Raw genomic sequence first — 21,128 nt, forward strand, 5'->3', positions numbered from 1 at the left:
ACCACCGTGGGGATGAACTCGTCGCGGACTTTGAGCAGCCGCTCGTACGCCTCCTGGTTACGCATGACGCGGTCGGCGTCGGTGACGATGTCCATGTAGCGGGCCATCTCGGGCAGCTTGGCGTGCCGGTCGAAGTTGGCGATCTTGCGGATGTAGCACACACACTTCTTCAGGAAGGCCGGCGTCTGCTTGCCAAGAGCAAAGTCCAGCTCGTCTTCCAGGGCTAAAGGAAAACGAGAGACAGAGATGTAAAAATGGCGTAATGAAGACGTTTTCCCACCTGACGTTTCTGTCTGAATTTTTGGAGAAAAAAAATGTAAGCTTGTTGTTTTCCCTTTCGTTGAAAATGAACCATTTTGCCGGCTAAGCCTCTTGTCTTTCAAATAAAATAAGTCTGCCGTAGAGAAGAAAAAAGCGGATTTGATGTTTAGCCAGAAAGAAATGATGCAGCTTTTTGGCACACGACTCTTTAAGCAAGCAATTAGATAGGTTTCCTTAAGCCCTGTTTGGAAATTTGTGCGTAACAAAAGAGAGTGTTTGTGCTCGTGTGTGTGTTTGTAGGCTGTGTGTGTGTGCATGTGAACGTGTTTGTTGGGTGGCGGAGGTGGTGGATGACGGCATGTTTTTGATAGGATCGTTTAATCCCACATCTCGGCGTCTTATCAAAGACCTCCAGAGAGAGCACCTCCGTGTGTCGGCTGCCAACGCCAGCAGCTCCATATCACACACGCAGCAGCCCGACTTACGATTGAGGGGGCGAGCCATGAACGAGGGGGGGGGGTGAGGTGGTGGGGGGGGGGGGGGGGGGGAGGAGTGGGGGCTGGGTGGTGGTTGAGTCTGTGCCGGGCAAGCTTACTGACTGCAGCTCAATTCTCAATTGACTCTCCTATGGATTTCCCTCTCACTAAAAGTCTTAGTGGTTCCACGAAAGAGAGAGTAAAAGACAGAGAGAGAGAGAAAGAGAAAGATAAAGAGAAAGAAAGAGAGTGCGAGAGAGAGAATCATGCAAAACACTTCACGCCGCATTGTGCTCACCTGAATGGCTTTAGCGGAATAAAGGACAAAAAAACAACATTCTAAAAAGGGGGGATTTTGCGTTTCTGTTTTTGGGTCTGGGCCCGTGGCGAGTGGAGAGGTGTGGGAGAGACGGCGACGGCAGAGACACATAATCCCCTGGAGGGACGGCGGCGGCGGCACAGCAGGAGCTGCTGGCAAAGCGCTGGCACCCATCTGAGTTTCACACACACAGATGTCTGGACACCCGTAAAAAAAGACCAAAAGGCACGCGTGCGTCGCCAGTGCTGCTGCCCCTCTTGGATGCCAACCTCCTGTAGGACTATACCCACACACCCCCCACTCATGCCAACCTCCTGTAGGACTATACCCGCACCCCGACTCATGCCAACCTCCTGTAGGACTATACCCATACCCCCACTCATGCCAACCTCCTGTAGGACTATACCCATACCCCCACTCATGCCAACCTCCTGTAGGACTATACCCGCACCCCGACTCATGCCAACCTCCTGTAGGACTATACCCACACACCCCCCACCCGCCCTCCTCTGCTTGTGGATGTGCCCACCAAGACAGGCTGCCTCCCTGACGCGCGTCCTTCATGCCTCCCCAGGTAAGATTAGACACACACACACTCGCTGTCAGACACGACTTTGTAATTCACAGTGTGGAGACTGTATCTGACTGTGTCTGACACACTAGAATCACCAGGGAAACAAACCTTCCATTGCCAAAGCTTCATTTACATCTACATTTACATTTATCCATTTAGCAGATGCTTTTAGCTGCAGTCGGCGTTCCATCGCTTCACTATATCCCTCTAGAATGCCTAGGAGGGCTAGTAGCATCATCAGTGACCACTCACATCCAGCACATCACCTGTTCAATCTTCTCCCATCAGGCAGACGATACAGGAGAAGCACTAGTAGAACATCCCACCCAGGGATAGTACAGTATCTACTGTACCTCCAGGCCATCAGACACTTACATATGCACTGGATATCTTACACAATAGACCTCTGAAGTTCTCCTACAAAAAGAACCCAAAGCTGCCATCTTTGCGGAGATCAAGGTGTTCGCCACCTTAATGTACCGAAGATCAAACGAAGGCAGAGGACAAAAGTGTGTGGAGCAAAACATTTGCATTTCAGACTTCTTCGTCCCCGCAAGAGTTTAACAGATGCGATAATTCAAAATCTCCATTTTCCCATAGGAAATATTAGCAATTTTGTATTGCTAATATTTCTTATGTTCTTATGTTTCTTAGTAATTTAGTGCATTCAGACTAGCAGAAAGAAAGAGAGAGCACAACTGAGTGTAGGAATCAATATACAGGCTTTCCTCTCTAAGACCCAATCCTAACTTTCAGGTGTCCCTGCATCCAACCAAACATGGTTACATCCCAAATCCCACTTTTAGGAGCTTTGGATAACTTCAGAACTTGCTGTTAAAAGATATCAATGCCAAGGTGCACAGACTGCACACTTACAGTAATTCACATTTCATTATGCTTGTCTCTGGGCAGATATGCTAATTTACAGTATGAATACATGAATATACTAGAGAAAACTATTACGTTTAAAATGCTACTTTAATCCAGGTGAGAACTAAACTGGAGAGCTATAGGCAGGGAGAGCCCAGTTTCCTATTCACTCCTCTGTGAACCTTTTCAGGTATCTCCAAAAACTAACCACCAGGTTTCTTCACCCCGATTGCGTGAACCTGCTCTGCTACCTCAGAACAAATTAAGATTATAAAATGAAGACGACGGGGGGGAAGAGAGAGACGAGGAGTAATTGAGAGGAAACAGAAGAGACGACCCGAAGGAGAAAAAAAAAAAAAACGTGGGTAGGATGGCATTAGTGCGAGAGCTGGTTGAGATCACTGGATTAACCTGAGCACATTAAGTCAGTCGTATTAGATCTCATTTGAAACCCCCGTGGCGCAGACACATTTAAATACGGCAAAGCGTGAAGATGAGCCCTCGTCCCAAGACTTTCTTTCATCTCCGTAAATGCTCTTTGAAGTTCAGAGTGTAAAAAAGACGCATTCTGAAAAGACACAGTATAGAAACTGACTTAACATTTCCCTGCTAGGCTTAATGCTATGCTGGATCAATGGGATGACATTCGGATCAGGACAGAGCAACATTTTTCCCCTCCCGAAATCCAACGCTGTTCAAAGAGAGTAAGCTTATGCAATGGACTTTAACAAAACAATGTGAGTAACGTTCTGCGGCTTGAGAAACATCTCATAAACATGAGGATGAGGGTGACTAGATGGAGAACATAACAAACATTATTATAACCTCCCTTTGGTGTCATGGCTGTCAAAATATGGAAGAAACTGCCTTATCCTACCAGGCATGGGCCTACTGTAATTGCACATTTTGCACCTAGGTGAGAATTTACACTCTTTTAACAAACATTATAACCTCCACTTTGGTGTCATGGCTGTCAAAATATTGAACCTGATAGATTTTTATATGCCAGTGAAACCATTATAAGATCCTTGCTAAATCTGTGTAACCTGAAACATATAAAACATTGTAACCTGGAAGGACTATATACTGTATGACGTTGTATGAGGAAAACGAGAAAGGGGCCACTTTCAAGAGTAAATCATACAAGTTTTGTATATAAAACACATTGCTGGCATATTTGTTTTTTCTATATCTTTTCCATATGGGATGGGCCTATACTGTAATTGCACATTTTGCACCTAGCTGAGAATTTACACTCTTCTAACAAAGATGCTGGCAAGAGTGGAATGCGAATTAGTCCACCTCAAGTGCCTCCAGCTCTGGCGTGATGAGACAATGTGTTTGACAATGCCTTTTTGTAGGTGTATGCGTCACTTACTCCCTAAAAATAGAACTGAAGTGAAAACACGACTCTCTCCTGTTGTTTTAGTGGACATAAAATGTGCGTGAAGGAGCACTGCCAGTCTGCATTACTGCTGAATTGGTAACAATAGATGGACGTTGGATGACTGGCTGAGACATGGTGTTTGGTGTTAATTAGCCTTGAGTGCCTTATGTGCCTAGCCCTCTTGAATAGAATTGAACAGAATTCAAAATATATTTCAACTGTAGAGAGTTGATGTTGAGGTTGAGTATACAGTACTTATTCTTATACAGTACTTATCATTTGGACAGATGTTTTTACCCAAAGCAACAGTCATTGCAAAGACCATTCTCCCCTGACCAACTCAAGGTTAAGTGCCTTAATTGCTCAAGTGCATAAGCCGGGAATTGAACCCACAACATTTCTGGCTGCTGCGTGCTAGCCGAGCTCCTTAGCCCCTATATACCCTATCAGAGTAGAAGAGGATGTAGGCTACTGTACGTGAGCAGAGGAACTTCTACTGCGTGCTAGCCGAGCTCCTTAGCCCCTATATACCCTATCAGAGTAGAAGAGGATGTAGGCTACTGTACGTGAGCAGAGGAACTTCTACTGCGTGCTAGCCCAGCTCCTTAGCCCCTATATACCCTATCAGAGTAGAAGAGGATGTAGGCTACTGTACGTGAGCAGAGGAACTTCTTGGCCTGGGCGCTCTTCATGGTGCCCTTCTCCTGCAGCTGCAGCACGGCCGCGCGGAAGATCTTCTTGATCTCGTCCGAGACGCCGCGCCACGCCTTGTCGTTCTTGGACTTGGCCGCGCTGCTCGACTCCATCTGGAGAGAGAGAGATGGACACAGAGTGGGCGTCAGAGCGGAGTGGACTACAGGGGGAGGCACCATCCGTCTGAGTGCAATAAGATACAACTCAAGAGGGAGTAGTGTAGTGAAAAGCTGAAGAGAGTTAAGGGCCGTTCACACCAAGAATGATAACTATCACGATAACGACAAAAAAAGGTATCGTTCTAGCTAATATGAATGACTATATAATATTCTGTATAATGATAACAACGTGAAAAATTACAACAAATGACAATAAAGTTGAATCTAGTCAAAAATGACATCGTTGGGGATCACCTTCAGAGTGATTTTGATAACTATAAAGCTAACAACCAATCAGAATCCATCAAATTTTATCCATCGCATTCACCAGCACAAGAAGAGACTTTCCTTATTGTTGGTCAGTGTGGATGCTTTTATCTTTATAATTATCGTTTGTGGTGTGAACGAACCTTTATACAGAGAGAGAACATTAAATGCATGGTAAATATGGTAAATGAGATAATACAATTACATGTACATGGATGTTGCCGGTCTTAAAAATGTTCAGACTTTTCCCTTGTCGTACTACTAAAAGTTTAGGTTTCTTCTTCGCTACATTCTCACAGAAAAGTCTCTTTATCCTCAAGTGGTCTCACTCTCAGCTGCTCTATCAACTGTACGGGATCATGGGACGGCCATGGGCAGTGTACCAGGCACCAGCTGAGAGGAGAGAACAGGGACACACCCTGGGCTTAGGACATGCACTCTGGAGCATGTCGACCGTCACTTAAACGCTGTGACTTTGGTGTCTAGTTCCCCCGGAGGAGAGAGGGAGAGAGGGGGGAGGAGAGAAGAAGAGAGAGGGAGAGGGAAAGAGGGGAGAGAGAGAGGGAGAGAAGGAAGGAGGGAAGGAGAAAGGGGTAGAGGGAGAGATGGGAAGGGAAAGAGGCCTAGCGGAGCAGGAGGAGGCTGGATGAGGGGGAGAGCTGGGTCAGATTTCAGGCCCATCTGTGTGTGTGTGTGTGTGTGTGTGTGTGTGTGTGTGTGAGAAGTAGTGTGTGTGTGTGTGCGCGTGTGTGTGTGTGTGTGTGTGTGTGTGTGAGAGAAGTAGTGTGTGTGTGTGTGCGCGCGTGTGTGTGTGTGTGTGTATTTAGGGGGTGGTTTCTGGTCAGATGGGTACGGGGGAATAAGCACCTGCTGCCTTTTCTCATTTTACTCCAGCAGCGAGACAGGGGGAGAGCGATGATGCTAACACTACCCTTCAGCAAGCAGCAGTGTGTTAGCAGCAGATTTATGCAGAGAGAGAGAGAGAGAGAGCGAGAGAGAGAGAGAGCAAGAGAGAGAGAGAGTTAGAGCGAGAGAATGAATAAGAGAGAGAGAGAAGGAAGCTGGGAAAGAGAAGACAGGAAAAATGGACGAATAAGTCCTACGTGGTGGTAGGGAGGGAGGGGAACAGTGATAAACATGCAGGTGGGTGAAACTGGGAAGTTGAGAAAGTATGCGAGAGAAAGAGAGAGGGAGAAAGAGAGAGGGAAAAAGAGAGAGCGAGAAAGAAAGAAAGAAGGAAGGAGAGACACTGGCAAGGAGAGCTGAGGAAGGAGAGATAAAGACCGAGTGCTCGGAGGGGTTTTATTTAAAAACACAACCTGAATTTATGGCTCTCGTAAAGCCTGCCGCAGGCAAACAGTGTTCTCTCCAGAGTCGGCCATTTTGAGGGCGTTCCACATAAAACTCCTGTGCTGACAGTCTTTTTGTCCACAGTGTTTTACAGGACTTTTGGGCCGCAGATAAACAGATTGTCCTTGTCGTCAGCCGTGAGCGGCGAACTTAATAACGCCGGCCACAACAAACGTACTGACCCTTGGAAGGTCATTAAAGCACCAGCTTTTCTTCCTCATGACATAAAAAGAAGAAGGAAAAAAAAAAACATTTTATTATCGCCACTTCCAAGAAGACACCTGAGATTTCAGGCTCAACCCTGACTGCTCTGACACATTTGCTTTATTTCTCTATTTCGTATCTGTCCCACAAAAAACTCCAATAAATGTATGAGTGGTCACTGAATCCATGGCTTGAATGGAGATTCAAAAGGCATTAAGATTGAAATGCCTGATATTATTCATAGACATGCCCCCTCGAGACCGGAGAAGGCCATCTCTCTTTTCAACACGGAGGCTCCAACAAACTGAACACCCTGTCTGCGTCATTTTGCTTCTTTTCTCTTCTGGTAAGGAAAGCAAGCAAGCCAGCGAGACACAGACACGAGAGATGAAGGGATGAAAGATGAGGAAATGGAGGGATGCGGAAAGAACAGATGAAAAGATGGCCATGGCCATGAGGGCAAATGTGTTTTGCTCCGGGAATTAATTAGACAAGCATTTGAGATACGATGAATATGAGGCATGAGCACTACTGTGGTGTAATACACAGTCACCAAAAAGTACTAGAACTACAGTATAGCACCACTTTTTCACAACACAAATGACCTTCAGAAGGACACAGATGGTGTAGCAATTCAACACGGTGAATTGGGGGAACGGTTTTCTTTAAGCCTTTGTCATAAAACAAATATAACCATGCCATGGCAGATTTCACAACTTCTCGTAAATAACTGTGACAGCAAATGTCCAGTAACATAACATGTTTTCACATTCAGCAGTTGTCACGGCGGCTCTAAAAATAGCCTATAGCATGCTACAACATCACACTAGCATATCATAACATCTAAAATTCTGTCTGGAAGCTAGCATAACATTACTTTCAATAACTATATGATAATAACAATAGAATTCAATAACTAAATATATAATCTATTATAACTATATTATCTATCAAAGTACAAATAAGGGCAACCCTCAAATCACTGGACACTGTTAGTGCGGACTAACCACCTGTGATGACCACTGACAGAATTGGGTGTATCTGCCATAACATGTGGGGGATGAGATGCTGAATGCCAGTCTTATGACAGAAGGATCAAGTAAAGGGGTTACCCCAAAGGGCAGACAGATGGGGAAACAGACGTAAGAGGAAGTGTCTGGGTCCCGTACTGAGTTCTGGTAGTTCTTCAGCATCTGGGCCTTGGGCTTGAGGTAGTAGGCGGGCGGCACGGCGTTCTCGTCGCGGCAGTACCACTCCTCCAGCAGGCGCGTGTCCAGGCCCGCCTCCACCGCCGCGTCCAGGATCAGCTCGAACTCGGCCGACTCCACCTCGCCCGGCACGCGGATGCTGCCGTACTTCTCCCCCACCAGACCCTGAGAGAGAGAGAGAGGGAGAGAGAGGGAGGGAGGGAGAGAGAGACGGTGTGTGTGAGAGAGAGGGATAAGTAGCGAGGGAGAGAGAGATGAGGAGAGAGAGGGGGTATGAGAGAGAGGGTATGAGAGAGAGAGAGAGAGAGAGAGAGGGAGGGAGAGAGAGAGGGTGTGTGTGAGAGAGGGATAAGAAGCGAGGGAGAGAGAGATGAGGAGAGAGAGTGTGAGAGAGAGGGGGTATGAGAGAGAGAGGGTATGAGAGAGAGAGAGAGAGAGAGAGAGTGGGTGTGAGAGTAAGAGGTATAAGAAGAGAGAGAGAGAGAAGGGGTGTGAGAGAGAGAGGGAGAGAGAGATGGAGGAAGACAGACGGTAGAGAAAGAGAGAGGGGGATGTTTGGAAAAAGAGGGCAAACGAGGCAGAGAGAGAGAGAGTGATGAAGAGAGAAATTCATTTATCTTTTTTCAGCTTTTTCTTTTTAAATCCCCGCTCAATTCTCCTCTTTTCTTAACATTGCATGACATGTGTTTTCTCTTTTCATGGTGTTGGCCACACAGATAAGCACATTTGATACGGAATTTCATGAACAAAGAGGGTACACAGGGAATCAAAGAAACAAGACAGAATGAAAGAAAGAAAGAAAGAAAGGAGGAAAGAGAGAAAACGAAAGAAAGAAAGGAAGGAAGAAAGAAAAGAACGAAAGGAAGGAAGGAAGAAAGGAAGAATAAAAGAGCAATCCCAAGAGAGAGAGAGAGAGAGAGAGAGAGAGAGAGAGAGAGAGAGAGAGAGAGAGAGAGAGAGAGCGAGTGAGGCCGAGCTGCAAACTAGTGCAGAGTGTGCCTCAGCACCGGAGCAGAAGGCGGTCATCTCTCGGCCGGTCCGGCCGCATTAGTCCTCGCCCGGCGCTCTGACCTGCCTCCTCTTTTATTAAAGCAGACACCTGCTCCAGGTCACTACGGCAAGAGAGAGGGCACACACACCACCACGCGCCTGGCCAAGCTGGCTTGGGCAGTCCAAAACAGGGCATGGTTAATAGCGCATGGGTGAGCAAGCCTATGCCTTGCAGGCTTTCACTTTCTCCGTGTTTTTTTGGGGGGATTTTTTTTTGATGATGGGGGAGGGTGGGGGGTATTCAATCAGTTTCTAATTACAGCTGGGAGAGAGGACATTTATATAAGCCAGTGAGACTTTAAGACATTAATAAGTACTGAGGTGCACAGACACACACACACACACACACACACACACACACACACACACACACACACACACACAGACAGGCATACAGGTACTGTACACATTCCCTGGTGTAGTGAAACTGACATCCAACATCAGTTCAGTATCAAACCTGACTTGACCTGACTGTCTCTCTCTCTCTGTCTCTCTCTCTCTCTCTGTGTCTCTCTCTCTTTCATCCTTTCCCGCAACCTCCCTCTCTCTTTGCCAAAAGGTACATTCCGAATAGCCATCTTCTGGGTACAAACAAACCAACAGTCCTCACAGTGAAATGGATAGCTTGAGTTGGGGAAAAAAAGGCAACTGCTTTTCCCCTCAGCTACCCATCCCTCTGGAGTCTCCCATTATGTCACCAAAGCACTGACTTTTATGCAAGCTGTCACTGACTCCGGGAATGATTATCCGCAGGCTTTTTCCCTCGTGGGGGATGTAGTTCACAAGGGTGGAAGAAAATGTGACTGTCCCTAATTTCTCTCTTCTGTGAAGAGTATCATTGTTTGATCACAGCAATGGCCCCCCGACCGACGACACGCAGAGTGAGAAATGTTCCTACTGAAAAAGCTAAGCGTACAGCCCTGCCAGAGGGTCTGTCACACTAAGGTTTCTATACGGAAAAAAGTGCACGCGGACATGCCTTTACACTAGCAGGCGGTGCCTGGATGCTTGCATGCACAGCCTTGCGTAATAATTCCATCTGAATCAGTTGCCAGCCTCACCGATATATAGAGTGTTTATTATTATCAGTGGTCACACTGGGAGTCTCAAGCAGAGGCCAGATCAGATAAGGTTTACAAGATCCTTTCCTTTCCACGTGGAAGAGTTCATCATATATATCATATATACACTGTATATACAGTAGGCTATATATTAGGAGTGTAAAGGTACATGTATTGAAGCGTTTAGGTACAGGACGCTAGGTCTGATACAGATGCATACTGAATGTCTCGAATGCAGTCTTTAACAGCAATCAAGTTTTACTTTTAAACCATGCTTCAAAATCGAGTTCTCACATGTAGGCTATAATATATGTATGTATTTATATGTACTATATCTATATCTTTATATATATATATATATACAGTATATATATATATATATCTCCAATTATCCACTTCTACATCCAAACTGGCAGTCTGGTCGGGCCTGATGCCACTCTGCGACCTCACTGGTGACAACATGGAGCACATGCTTCTGAGCGATCGCCAAATCACTAGCACAAGCGTTTCCAGGACAATTAGCAATGGCCAAAATGTCAATTTTACGCGACTTCAGTCACGCTTTGCCATCCGCAGAGAAAATACTGTAGCGGCGAGAAGCGTGGCCAAGCAAGATTGCCAGCTGATGTTATGGAAATGGGCGCCTGAGGACAGGGGTGGCATGCGCAGAAGAAAGCAGGGAGAGAGCGAGAGAGAGAGAGATGGACAGATAAAGAGAGGAAAAGAGGGAATGAGAGAGGGATGAGGGAGAGGGATGAAAGAGTACTTTGCCACTAGCACAAGTACACACTTGAAAGGCAACAGTGCCCCTCTTTGTGGTCGTTACGAAGGGTTTATCGTCACAGCTACGACAAAGCTCCTTTGATCATTCAAGTAGTACCTCTCTGTCACACACACACACACCCCATCTCACCACTCCTACCTCCACTTTGCCTCCTCCGTGAGCCTCTACGTGCCTCCCCCCCCCCCACACACACACACACCACACACACACACCCCTGTGATCGCTTCAGAGATCAAATTAAGAGCATCACTGTTTTGGTGCCACTGTTAGAACATCTGATAACAACTTGGATTAGAAAAAAGATGAAGAGGAAAACTCAGGCAGATGACAGAAAACAAATGGCTCCATTCTCTGTGGCTTTTCATAGGGTTGGACCCAGGCCTAGGGCACTGACCCTCAGGTATGTTTACAGTCAGGTGTGCAAGGATCACCTGAACACTCACAGAGGAACCTCATCAGTTACAAGGAATAATTAGCTGGAGACAAAGTTCAAAAACCAAAGTATGTGGCAGTGAAACAATGTCAAATCTTTGTCTGCGATTTGAACCTTTACATCACAAGATATTGGCAAGTCAAGTGACAGAGTTTTACTTTGAACATTATTCACGATGTCGTGCCACCAGAAATGAATTGTGATGAGCTAGGCCTGCCATTGAAAAAAAGCAAACGAAAAACGAAAGAAAAAAGAGAGTAAACTTTGCCTGTGGGTATTGAGCAGCGGTTATTGTATTATCTTTTCATGTAGTCTGTCTCTCACTAACTCACGCACACGCATATACACACACACACACACACACACACACACACACACACACACACACACACATATATAAAGTCAAAACGAAATCAAAATGCGCCACACAACTGTATACTTTGCAGTATAGCAATATTACAAACAATTTGAGGATTATCTCTTCCTCTCTCTCTCTCTCTCTCTCTCTCTCTCTCTCTCACACACACACACACACACACACACGTACGGTGAAGGACAGACAGACCCTTCCCTAGCAACACATTTGGTTGGCGATGTCTTCATCTCCCCGACCAGCCTTGCCTTGCCGTCTGTGCTCGGGGAGGGAGCTGAGGGGTGGGCCTTTAAGTGTCTGGAGCCGTGCCATGAAGATTAAAGGACCATGGCCGGCGATCTGAGACGCCATGTTATTATTATTTTATTTCTGGGAGGGGGCCGGTGGGAAGCCAAGGGAGAAGAGGAGAAGGAGGCGAAAGGGGGAGGAAGAGGAGGAGGAGGAGGTCAAGTGTGAGGACTTTCAAACACTTCTCTGGGCACTTAGAAGCCAGGATTTGCTAAAAAAAACCACAAAAAAAACCCCTCTGTTTTTCTTTTTAACAGAAAATCCTTTCCATTCTTTCACCTAAAGTGCCCTTTATGCTTCAGAACGCTGAGAGTGTAAAAAGCTTGCTCGGAAATTCAATCAATAAGAGAACATGTCTGTGAGTGAGGCCCTTTTTGGCGTTAGTAAGAGTCAATTAATCTAACTGAAAGTTGGGCCCTCTGAGATACTCCAAATTACATTTTGCAATTTTAAAAGCAGCACACAATTCCCTGAGAAGTATGGATAATTACTAACTCGCTTTGGGTGATACATATATTGATTCATTGAATTCTTCTGGTGCAAATGAACACACTACAAACAAGCTTGTTTGAAGCTGAAGTTATGGCAATTAAAGTTCTTAAGTGTTCTGGGTCTGCTTGTCAATGCAATGTGACTTCTTTATTCATGTCATGATCTTTAAAAAATAAATAAAATAAAACAAAACACTTTAAATTGTGACTAAAAATCTATCTTTCTTCTCCTTCTCTCTCCCCCTTTCTCTTCCTCCCTGAATAAGAGCTTATGTTTGACTTTCACCTTGTCCATTTTTTCTTCCCTCTCTCCTTGAGCAAGTGAAAAGCCCTGTAGGGACCACTCGTGTGATGGACGATACTTAAACCTCAGGATTCTAGGATTCTGATGTGACAGCAGACAGCGTCACACTGTGTGTGTGTGTGTGTGTGTGTGTGTGTGTGTGTGTGTATGTGCGAGGCTGTGACTGAATGTGTCTGCTCGCATTTCAGAATAGATTCCACTGTCAGCAAAGCCCCCCCCCCCCCATTCTTACACTCTCACACACACACAAACACACACGCGCGCACACACACACACCTACAGAGGGTGTGTCAGCGCTCCGGGAAGACGGTTACATCACTAGAAGACAAAAACGATTTGGGTCGCCCCATACGACACCCAGACGGCCTTCTAAGCATTGTCATACCTTCACCAGACCAGGGTGGGTGAAGTTCCATCTCAAGGCATGAATGAAGGGGGTCAGTGTGCTCAAATGGAACACACACTGCAGCACATGCATATACGCACACTTGAGATGAGCGGAGCAGTGGGCTGATGCAGAGAGACAGGTGAACCGTCTGATAAGAGACGAAGAGACAGCGAAGTATGCACACAGACAGACAGACAGACAGACAGTCTCACTGCCAGATGTAAAAACAACTGTGCTGTTCGAAGCCGACTTTGTCCAAGAAGTTCTAGAGCAACTGAATGTTGACAAATATGCAGAGACACATAGCAAATATACACAGACAGACAGACAGACACACATGCCCCCCGCCAACCCCGGCCACACACACACACACACACACACACACACACACACACACACACACACACACACACACACACACACACACACACCCACACACCCACAGACGCACACACACAAGCACAGACTCTGGTATCACTGCAGGCCTTGGCTGGTTTAATGAGCCAACGAGTGGACTTGTTCACCACACACACCTGTCCCTCAGAGGTGATATTACATCTTCTAGTGGGGGAGGGGGTGGGGGGGGGACAGCCTTACACACAAAAAAATGGAATGCGTGTGTGTGTTTGGGGGGGGGGGGGGGGGGGGGGACGGGGTGTAGGATGACTCTCAGCTTTACATAATATGGGATTGTATGGTAGCTCAGAGGGACGAGAGTGTGTGTGTGTATGTGTGTGTGTGTGTGTGTGTGTGTGTGAATGTGAGTGACTGGGTGTAAGTGTGTCTATGGGGGGTTCAGTCACGCATCATTGTCATGCTTAATCTGCCAGGGTCACTGACACCATCGTCATGCCAACCCCGCTGCTGTTGCTGTGGAAACGCACCTTATTTATAAGCGCCGCCAGGCTTCGCAGAAGCTCTCATAGGTGTGTCTGTACGAGATTGAGTGTGTGTGTGTGTGTGTGCGTGTGTGTGTGTGTGTGTGTGTGTTTGTGTGTGTGTGTGTGTGTGAGTGTTGGTGAATGTGGGTGATAATGTTTATCTTTGAGTTTGTGTGTGTTCTGACCCTGTGGTGCTGTCTGCCATATGACTATCTCATGTCAGCCACACAGCGAGTACTCTCTCTCTCTCTCTCTCTCTCTCTCTCTTCCTCTCTCACTCACTCTCTCCATCTCTCTGTGTGTGTGTGTATGTGCGGCTGCCTGAGTTAGTAAAATGATGCTGTAGTGCCACCTGGCTAATATCTAATATACTATATTGTATGCACTTAACAAGTAGAGCACATTTCATGCAACAGAATCTACAGCTATGGCAAGAAACTGGTGCTACTCTGGCTGCTATCCAACCAACCAACAATACGATTATGACAATATCACTCACTAGTATTATCTGATTCTGTAATAATTGATTACTCGAGGACTGAATTCAAACCATAATTATGACCATGCCGTAAGCCCCAAGTTTAGACTTGTGGCACTAGACCGGACTCTGCTGAGATTTAGTATTGTATTACTAAATCTCCGCTGAGTCTGGTCTGGTGCCACAATCTAACTTGAGACTTACCGCATGGTCAAATTTACAGTTCAGACAACTCACCTAAACTGTAAACTACTAGAGTGTTGGCTATATATATATATATAGTATGGCTAACTTTATTTATATATATAATAGTATATCTAGTCTCACTTAAGCAGATTTTGTTTTACCCCAGCATGCCCACTGGCTGTCAGGGAGAAGACTCCAGACGATACGTTTCCTTTTGGAATAGCAAGTAATTTGGTTTTAATGAGTGTCTACTGAGCTGTGAGAGGGAGACTGGAGAACAGGGACGCAGACAGTCTCTTAATGAAAAACATTTTACGATCCAAGTGCTGGAGTTCGCCCCTTAAAAAAAAAAAAACCTCTCTCCACAGTTTAGAATCTTTGAAGTGCATTTTTCATCTTCGTCTCATCTGGAGACTCTATTCGTTTTTTCTTTTCACCCTCCCTCTCCCACACGTAATTTATTTTCCATAAAAAGTCTTTCATTCATTCCGTCTTTCTGTCGTCTGTGGCAGCCATTTAGATTGCACTCATCCAATTTCTCAGACAATCAACATGCCTCGAGATAATCAGTATTGCAAACACAGTCTGTGAATCAAGCAGATGTTTGTCTTTCCCCATCTCTCTCTCTCTCTCTCTTTCTCTCACTCTCTCTACCAACCTTTCTCTCTCTCTCTCTCTTTCTGCCTTTCATTCTCTTCCCATTGTCTTCTCACCCAGCCATTTCAAGGGACTCCCCACTTTGCTTCTCTGCCACAAAGGTGTGAGGAACCACTGAAGCTTTGCTAAGCATCATGGGAAATGTAGTCTTTCGGGCGTAATGCGAAAAGGGGGCTGGCATACTGTAGCTCTACTAGGTATCTGTGTGGTGTCACAGCAACCCCCACTGAGTCAGAGGCAGAGTGAGTAATGCAGATGAGTAATGTCACTCCCCAAAAGAGACTTCTCTTTCCTCTTCCTCCTCTTCCACCCCTCCCCCTCCTCCTCCTCCTCCTTTCTTCCTAATCCTCTTCTTCTCCTTCCTGCCTCAACTGGACATGTGTTTCATAATAAGCCCTGACACGCTGCCTGCTTGCGTGACTTGCTGCACTCTGTGGTATTAATCTAGGTTTCCCCCTGTGCTGCCACTGCCACTCCGCCGCTAGAGTGAGATTAAACAGCCCGACCCTGCAAACACCCCCCAACCCCCAACACACACACACACACACACACACACACACACACACATATACACTCACACTCTCACACACACATACACACACACACACACACACACACACACACACACACACACACACACACACACACACACACACACACACACACACACATACACACACACCACACACACACACACACACACACACACACACACACACACACACACACACACAGGCGCACCACCCGACCACCCCCACCCACATCATCTCTGTGGACCCTCGGCTGACATCGGCAACCCAGAAATGTCAAGCGTGGCCCCCTGTCACCCATCAAAAGCGACACCCTTTCCAGTCTTTGAAAAAGACGAAAGTGATGGGGGGAGAGAAGACAGCGAGAGACGTGCAACGAGTGGAACGTCGTAGCCGAGAGCAACAAGGCATCAAAACGATGTCCCTTCCCCCCCTCGTTACGATGTACAGTACTGATGTGTGTTTTAATCTGTGCTGGACTCACACACACACACACACACACACACACACACACACACACACACATACACTGCCTCCCGGGGATGTCTGTCCAACTTGACGTCCGTGGTCCGGTAGCCATGTTTGAAAATAGCCTGTCCTCTGCACCCCTCTGTTGAGCTATTTTAGATTGATTGAGAGCCACAGAGGGGGTTGTGTCTTTGCAGCTTGTCCAGTTGTCCAAAGGGGAGTTGTGACAGACACTGGCTTGCCAACTGTTTCTGACTCTGGTGTCGTCTTGGGCATTGATTTCGTGCCCTCTGAAACAACAGCTTACGTCTCTGCCAGCACTCTTAGAGCGGAGGTGAGCCACACTGTGGCCCTCATGCAAGTGTGTGTGTGTGTGTGTGTGTGTGTGTGTGTGTGTGTGTGTGTCCTGCCCCTGTGTGTCCTGCCCCTCAAAGCAAACCTCTGTTGATCGAACACTGCAACGAGGTACATACTGTATCAAGAAGGAGCGGTAATACTGGCTAACTGTCCATTGGTTTGCTTGTGCAGAGGTATGTGCTGTGTGTGTGTGCATGTACAGTATATGCGTGTGTTTGTGTGTGTGTGTGCATGGGTGTATGCATGTGTGTATGTGTGTATGTGTGTATACGTGAGTGTGTGAAAGAATGTGCATGTGTCCCACCTGTATATTTGCTTTGTTCACTGCTCTAAATTAGCCTGGGTTTCCCATACTGCCTTCCGCGGTGATTTCTTTCACGCTGCTAAGGCAGTCTGGAAACTAACGCCCCCATGTTCGCCTGATGTTGGAGGCCAATCACAGAACAGGGGAGAAAGCAAGACCATGAAGAGCTATGCAGAGACGCATTTGATTGACATCCGTGGCGCCCAATGAACGGATCTGGGCATTTTTTCAAATACGAGAAAATGAACGTCTGGTTGCCAGACCACGTCTCATTTGAGAAGTGGGAGGCGTTAGCCAGGCTAGCTCTAAATAGAAATATCTCCTTATCTTCAGCAAAATAATAGAGGAGATTGAGACATGTTGTGGAATGAAAATCGAACAGGGAGAAAGATTGTACAATCTAGAAAAGGCCAAGGGGACCAGACTCGAGATGGCAAACAATGGAGAGAGCAGCGCAAGCCAACACCACCGAAAAGGCCAAGAGGCAGAAATTGAGAATGAGAGAGAGAGAGAGAGAGAGAGAGAGAGGGAGGGAAAAGAGAGAGAGAGAGATACAGAGGGAAAGAGAGAGAGAGGAAAAGAGAGAGGGAAAAGAGAGAGAGAGAGGGAAAGAAAGAAAGAGAGAGAGAGAGAAAGAAAGAGAAGGAGAGAGAGGGAGGGGGAAAGAGAGGGAAAGAGAGAGAGAGAGAAAGAGAGAGAGGGTAGTTTTCTCTCCATCAGTTCTCCGTTGTCTACCACCTCCCACCACTCTGCCCTCTGACTCCAATTATAATCCCATTCCCTCTCAGCGACGCCTCATCTCCATTCTAATCACTCAACATCAATCCCCTCATACGCAGCCAGACTACATTACCCATAATTCAGGTGTGCCTAGGCAAGCGTATGTTCATCTGGCAATGTCTATCCCATTACAGGGGCTTTAACTAACAGCAAAATTATGCTAATACACAAATTGTTGTGTCTGGCATCCGAGCCTTATTGCACATTTCTGTTTGCATTTGTCAGAGTGAGAGAGAGAGGGAGGGGGTGTGGAATTGCAGAAAACATTGTAGAGTGTTTACGCCCGTGTATGTGTGTGTATGTCTGTGAGTCTGTGTGTTTTTGTGTGTGTGTGTGTGTGTGTGTGTGTGTGTGTGTGTGTGTGTGTGTATGTGTGTGTGCGCATGAGTGTGTGTGTGTGTGTGTGTGTGTGTGTGTGTGTGTGTGTGTCTGTGTCTGTGTCTGTGTGTGTGTGTGTGTCTGTGTCTGTGTCTGTGTGTGTGTGTGTGTGTGTGTGTGTGTGTGTGTGTATGTGTGTGTGTGTCTGTGTGTGTCAAAACAAGGCAACTAAAGAGAAAATAAGACAAAATATATACCCACAACAAAGCATGGACCCGCCGAGGTCTTCAGGCAGTCTTCTAGAAGCTTCATCCGTAGCCGCTGCAGGTCAGGGCTGTCCCACTCCTCAGGGTCCACTCCCCAATACAGATCCACCACCTGCACACACACACACACACACACACACACACACACACACACACACACACACACACACACACACACACACACAAAGAACATACATAAGCATAAATGTTACAATTCCAAATACATCTCCTACTGTAAGTAACAGCAAGCCACAACAGTTGGCAAAAGATATTTTCTTTTTGCCATATCTCCTCATAAGCCCTTTTTCCGTTAAAAAGTTCATTCGTTTAAAGACGATGCGCATCAAAAAGTTAGTGCGACACGTGATGGAAAATGACTTACAGAGCGTTCTGCCATGGCAAGGGTGAAGGTGACGATGAGCCACCTCACACCTAACACCTCACTCACAACAGCTCAGCCTTTTACACACCTTACTGTAAGTCCAGCCATTCGCCCTCTCTCCGTGTGTGATATCGCAACCTTTCACACTGAAGGCACTGGCCTAAATATGTCAGCACCGTCTTAGCCCTCGCACGCCGATCAGACACGACACCTCGCCGAGCGTTCTGCCAGTTGTCAAACGCGAACGCTAAAGGATCAAAGTTTTTTTCTTTTTTGCCATGTCATCTGTTACCCCCACAATGCTTGTTTTCCATTTTAGCTGTTGTTTTCGTCAAGACGAGACAAGACAGGCTCGACCAGGCTAGCAAAATAAAAAAGAAAGAAAAAAAAAATATGAGCGCTGTGATTACAACTTGACAGACAGATTCAGTCCGTTTCTTTCGCTGAGTGTGAGAGACAGAGAGAGGGAGAGAGACAGAATGAAAAAAAGAACTTGTGAGATGATTTCAAGTGCACTTATAGCGATTTGCTGAGTCTCTGTAACTGGAGTAATCATTTGGTAAAGTGAGACATTCCGTCTGTTCCGTGAGACACATTAGCACTTGAAAAGACACTCGTGGAGGAGAAAGAAGGAGAGAGAGAGAGAGAGAGAGAGAGAGAGAGAGAGAGAGAGAGAGAGAAAGAGGGATTGGGAAGCACCCTGTGAGAGGACAGAAAGATAGAGAGTCAGAGAAATTCAGAGAAAGACAGAGGGAGGGAAGGAGAGAGAAAGAAGGAGAGCCAGAAATCTGCATCCTCGCCACATAAATCTCTGCTCTATTCAAGGTGTGCTCAGGTTTCACTGAACATCATTAGAGAGCCAGTTGGATGTGTTTGTGTGCCTGCATTTGTGTGTGTGTGTGTGTGTGTGTGTGTGTGTGTGTGTGTGTGTATGTGTGTATATGCGAGTGTGTGAGTGTGACAGAATACATTCACAAGCACACTGGTTGTGTTTCATTTTCTCTTCATGTTTCCTGTGGGAGTGTTTCTCATTAGACTACCCTCAAAATGCCATGTATCTTTAGACTAATGCACACAATAGCTATATGCAGCATTTGCTTAAAGCGAGTCAGTATATACTGTCATTAAGAGTAATGGGTCTGAAGCATGTACTCTGTGTGTTGTGTTTTACACTGAGCCCAAATGAGCAAACCCAGTCAGCTAGGACTGATGCAGTGGGTGAAAAGCAGACATCTCCTGTGGATCTCTCTCTCTTTCTCTCTCTCCCTCCCTCTCTCTCTCTCTCTCCCTCTATCACACTCTCTTTCAATCCCTCGTGCTCTTTTTTCCTCCCTCTCTCTCCATCTCTATCTATCTCTTTCTCTCTCCCGTTCTATCCTCCCCTCAGCCTCTCTCTCTTTCCATCACCATCTGTCTCCATCTCAGTCTACCTGTCCCACTTCCTTTCTAATTTTCTATCTTCTTTTTTTCTCTCTCTCTCTCTCTCTTTCTCTCTCCCTCTCTCTCCCTTGTCTGGCAGCCCTGTCTTAGTTCAGTCCAAATGAGGCTGGATCCTCCTGCCTCCCTCTCTCTCCCTGTCTCTGCTGGGAGCCGAATATCCCCACTTAGGGTTGAAAGGCACGGGTTGGTGCGTAATAGCGTGTGTGTGTGTATGTGTGTGTGGCCATGGGGGCATTAAGTCTTTATGTTTGTCTGTGTTTATTCATATTTATTAGCCTGTGCGCGTGTGTGTGTGTGCTTATGAGCATCTGTTTGTACGAGCGGATGTGTGTGTGCGTGTCTATGTGTGTATATGTATATTTACGAGCTTGTGTATGTGTATGTGTATGTGTATGTGTGTGTGTGTGCATGCATGCATATGCGTGTATTTGTGTGTGTGTGTGTGTGTGTGTGTGTGTGAGAGAGAGAGTTTGGTGTGGGTACAGGGTGGGTAATAGAGAGTGATAGGACGTTTCTGGGTCCCCGGGATGGTTCTACTCAGGGATGTCCCCGTGCACATTTGTCAAAATCAGTGTCACCGACGCGGATAATTCAAACAGCAAACATGCCGCGGGGGAGAGCTCCTACTCCGTCTGCACATGGTGTGTGTGTGTGTGTGTGTGTGTGTGTGTGTGTGTGTGTGTGGGTGGGTGTGGGTATGCATGAACATTTGCGTGTGTGTGAGTGAGAGAGAGAGAGAGAGGCAAGAGTATAAGTGTCTGCGAACCTGTATGTGTGCAATGGAGTGTGTTGGTGTGGAGGTGTGTCTGTCTGTGGCTACACTCATACAATACGTGGGTGGGCATTTATAATGTGCGTGTGTGTGTGTGTTTGTGTGTGTGTGTGTGTGTGTGTGTGTGTGTGTGTGTGTGTGTGTGTGTGTGTGTGCAAGAGTGTGTGTGTGCATACTGATGTAGCGTTGTATGGTTAGCCCTCTTTGGCTTATGGCCAACACATACACACACACACACACACACACACACACACACACACACACACACACACACACACACAGAAGCACACACAAAGACTCTCACACACACACACACACACACACTGAGCTCTTCTAAATTCTGCCCTGCTCAAACCAGATCACATCATCT

General features: G+C 46.5%; 1 protein-coding gene across 1 annotated transcript in view; it reads right to left on the bottom strand.

Annotated features, from left to right (window-relative positions):
* The window catches only part of LOC134059413 (NACHT and WD repeat domain-containing protein 2), a 54,363-nt gene that overhangs the window by 9,758 nt on the left and 23,477 nt on the right, over positions 1-21,128 (bottom strand). Inside the window, exons 4-7 of the mRNA XM_062515806.1 lie at positions 18,160-18,276; positions 7,729-7,932; positions 4,543-4,687; positions 1-223 (exon numbers count right to left, since the gene is read on the bottom strand). The exon at positions 1-223 is cut by the window's left edge and continues 67 nt beyond it. Coding sequence (XP_062371790.1) covers positions 1-223; positions 4,543-4,687; positions 7,729-7,932; positions 18,160-18,276 — 689 coding nt within the window. The remainder of the gene's footprint in view (positions 224-4,542; positions 4,688-7,728; positions 7,933-18,159; positions 18,277-21,128) is intronic.

This window comes from Sardina pilchardus, chromosome 16 (genome assembly GCF_963854185.1).
Source record: "Sardina pilchardus chromosome 16, fSarPil1.1, whole genome shotgun sequence".
NCBI classification, from domain to species: domain Eukaryota; kingdom Metazoa; phylum Chordata; class Actinopteri; order Clupeiformes; family Clupeidae; genus Sardina; species Sardina pilchardus.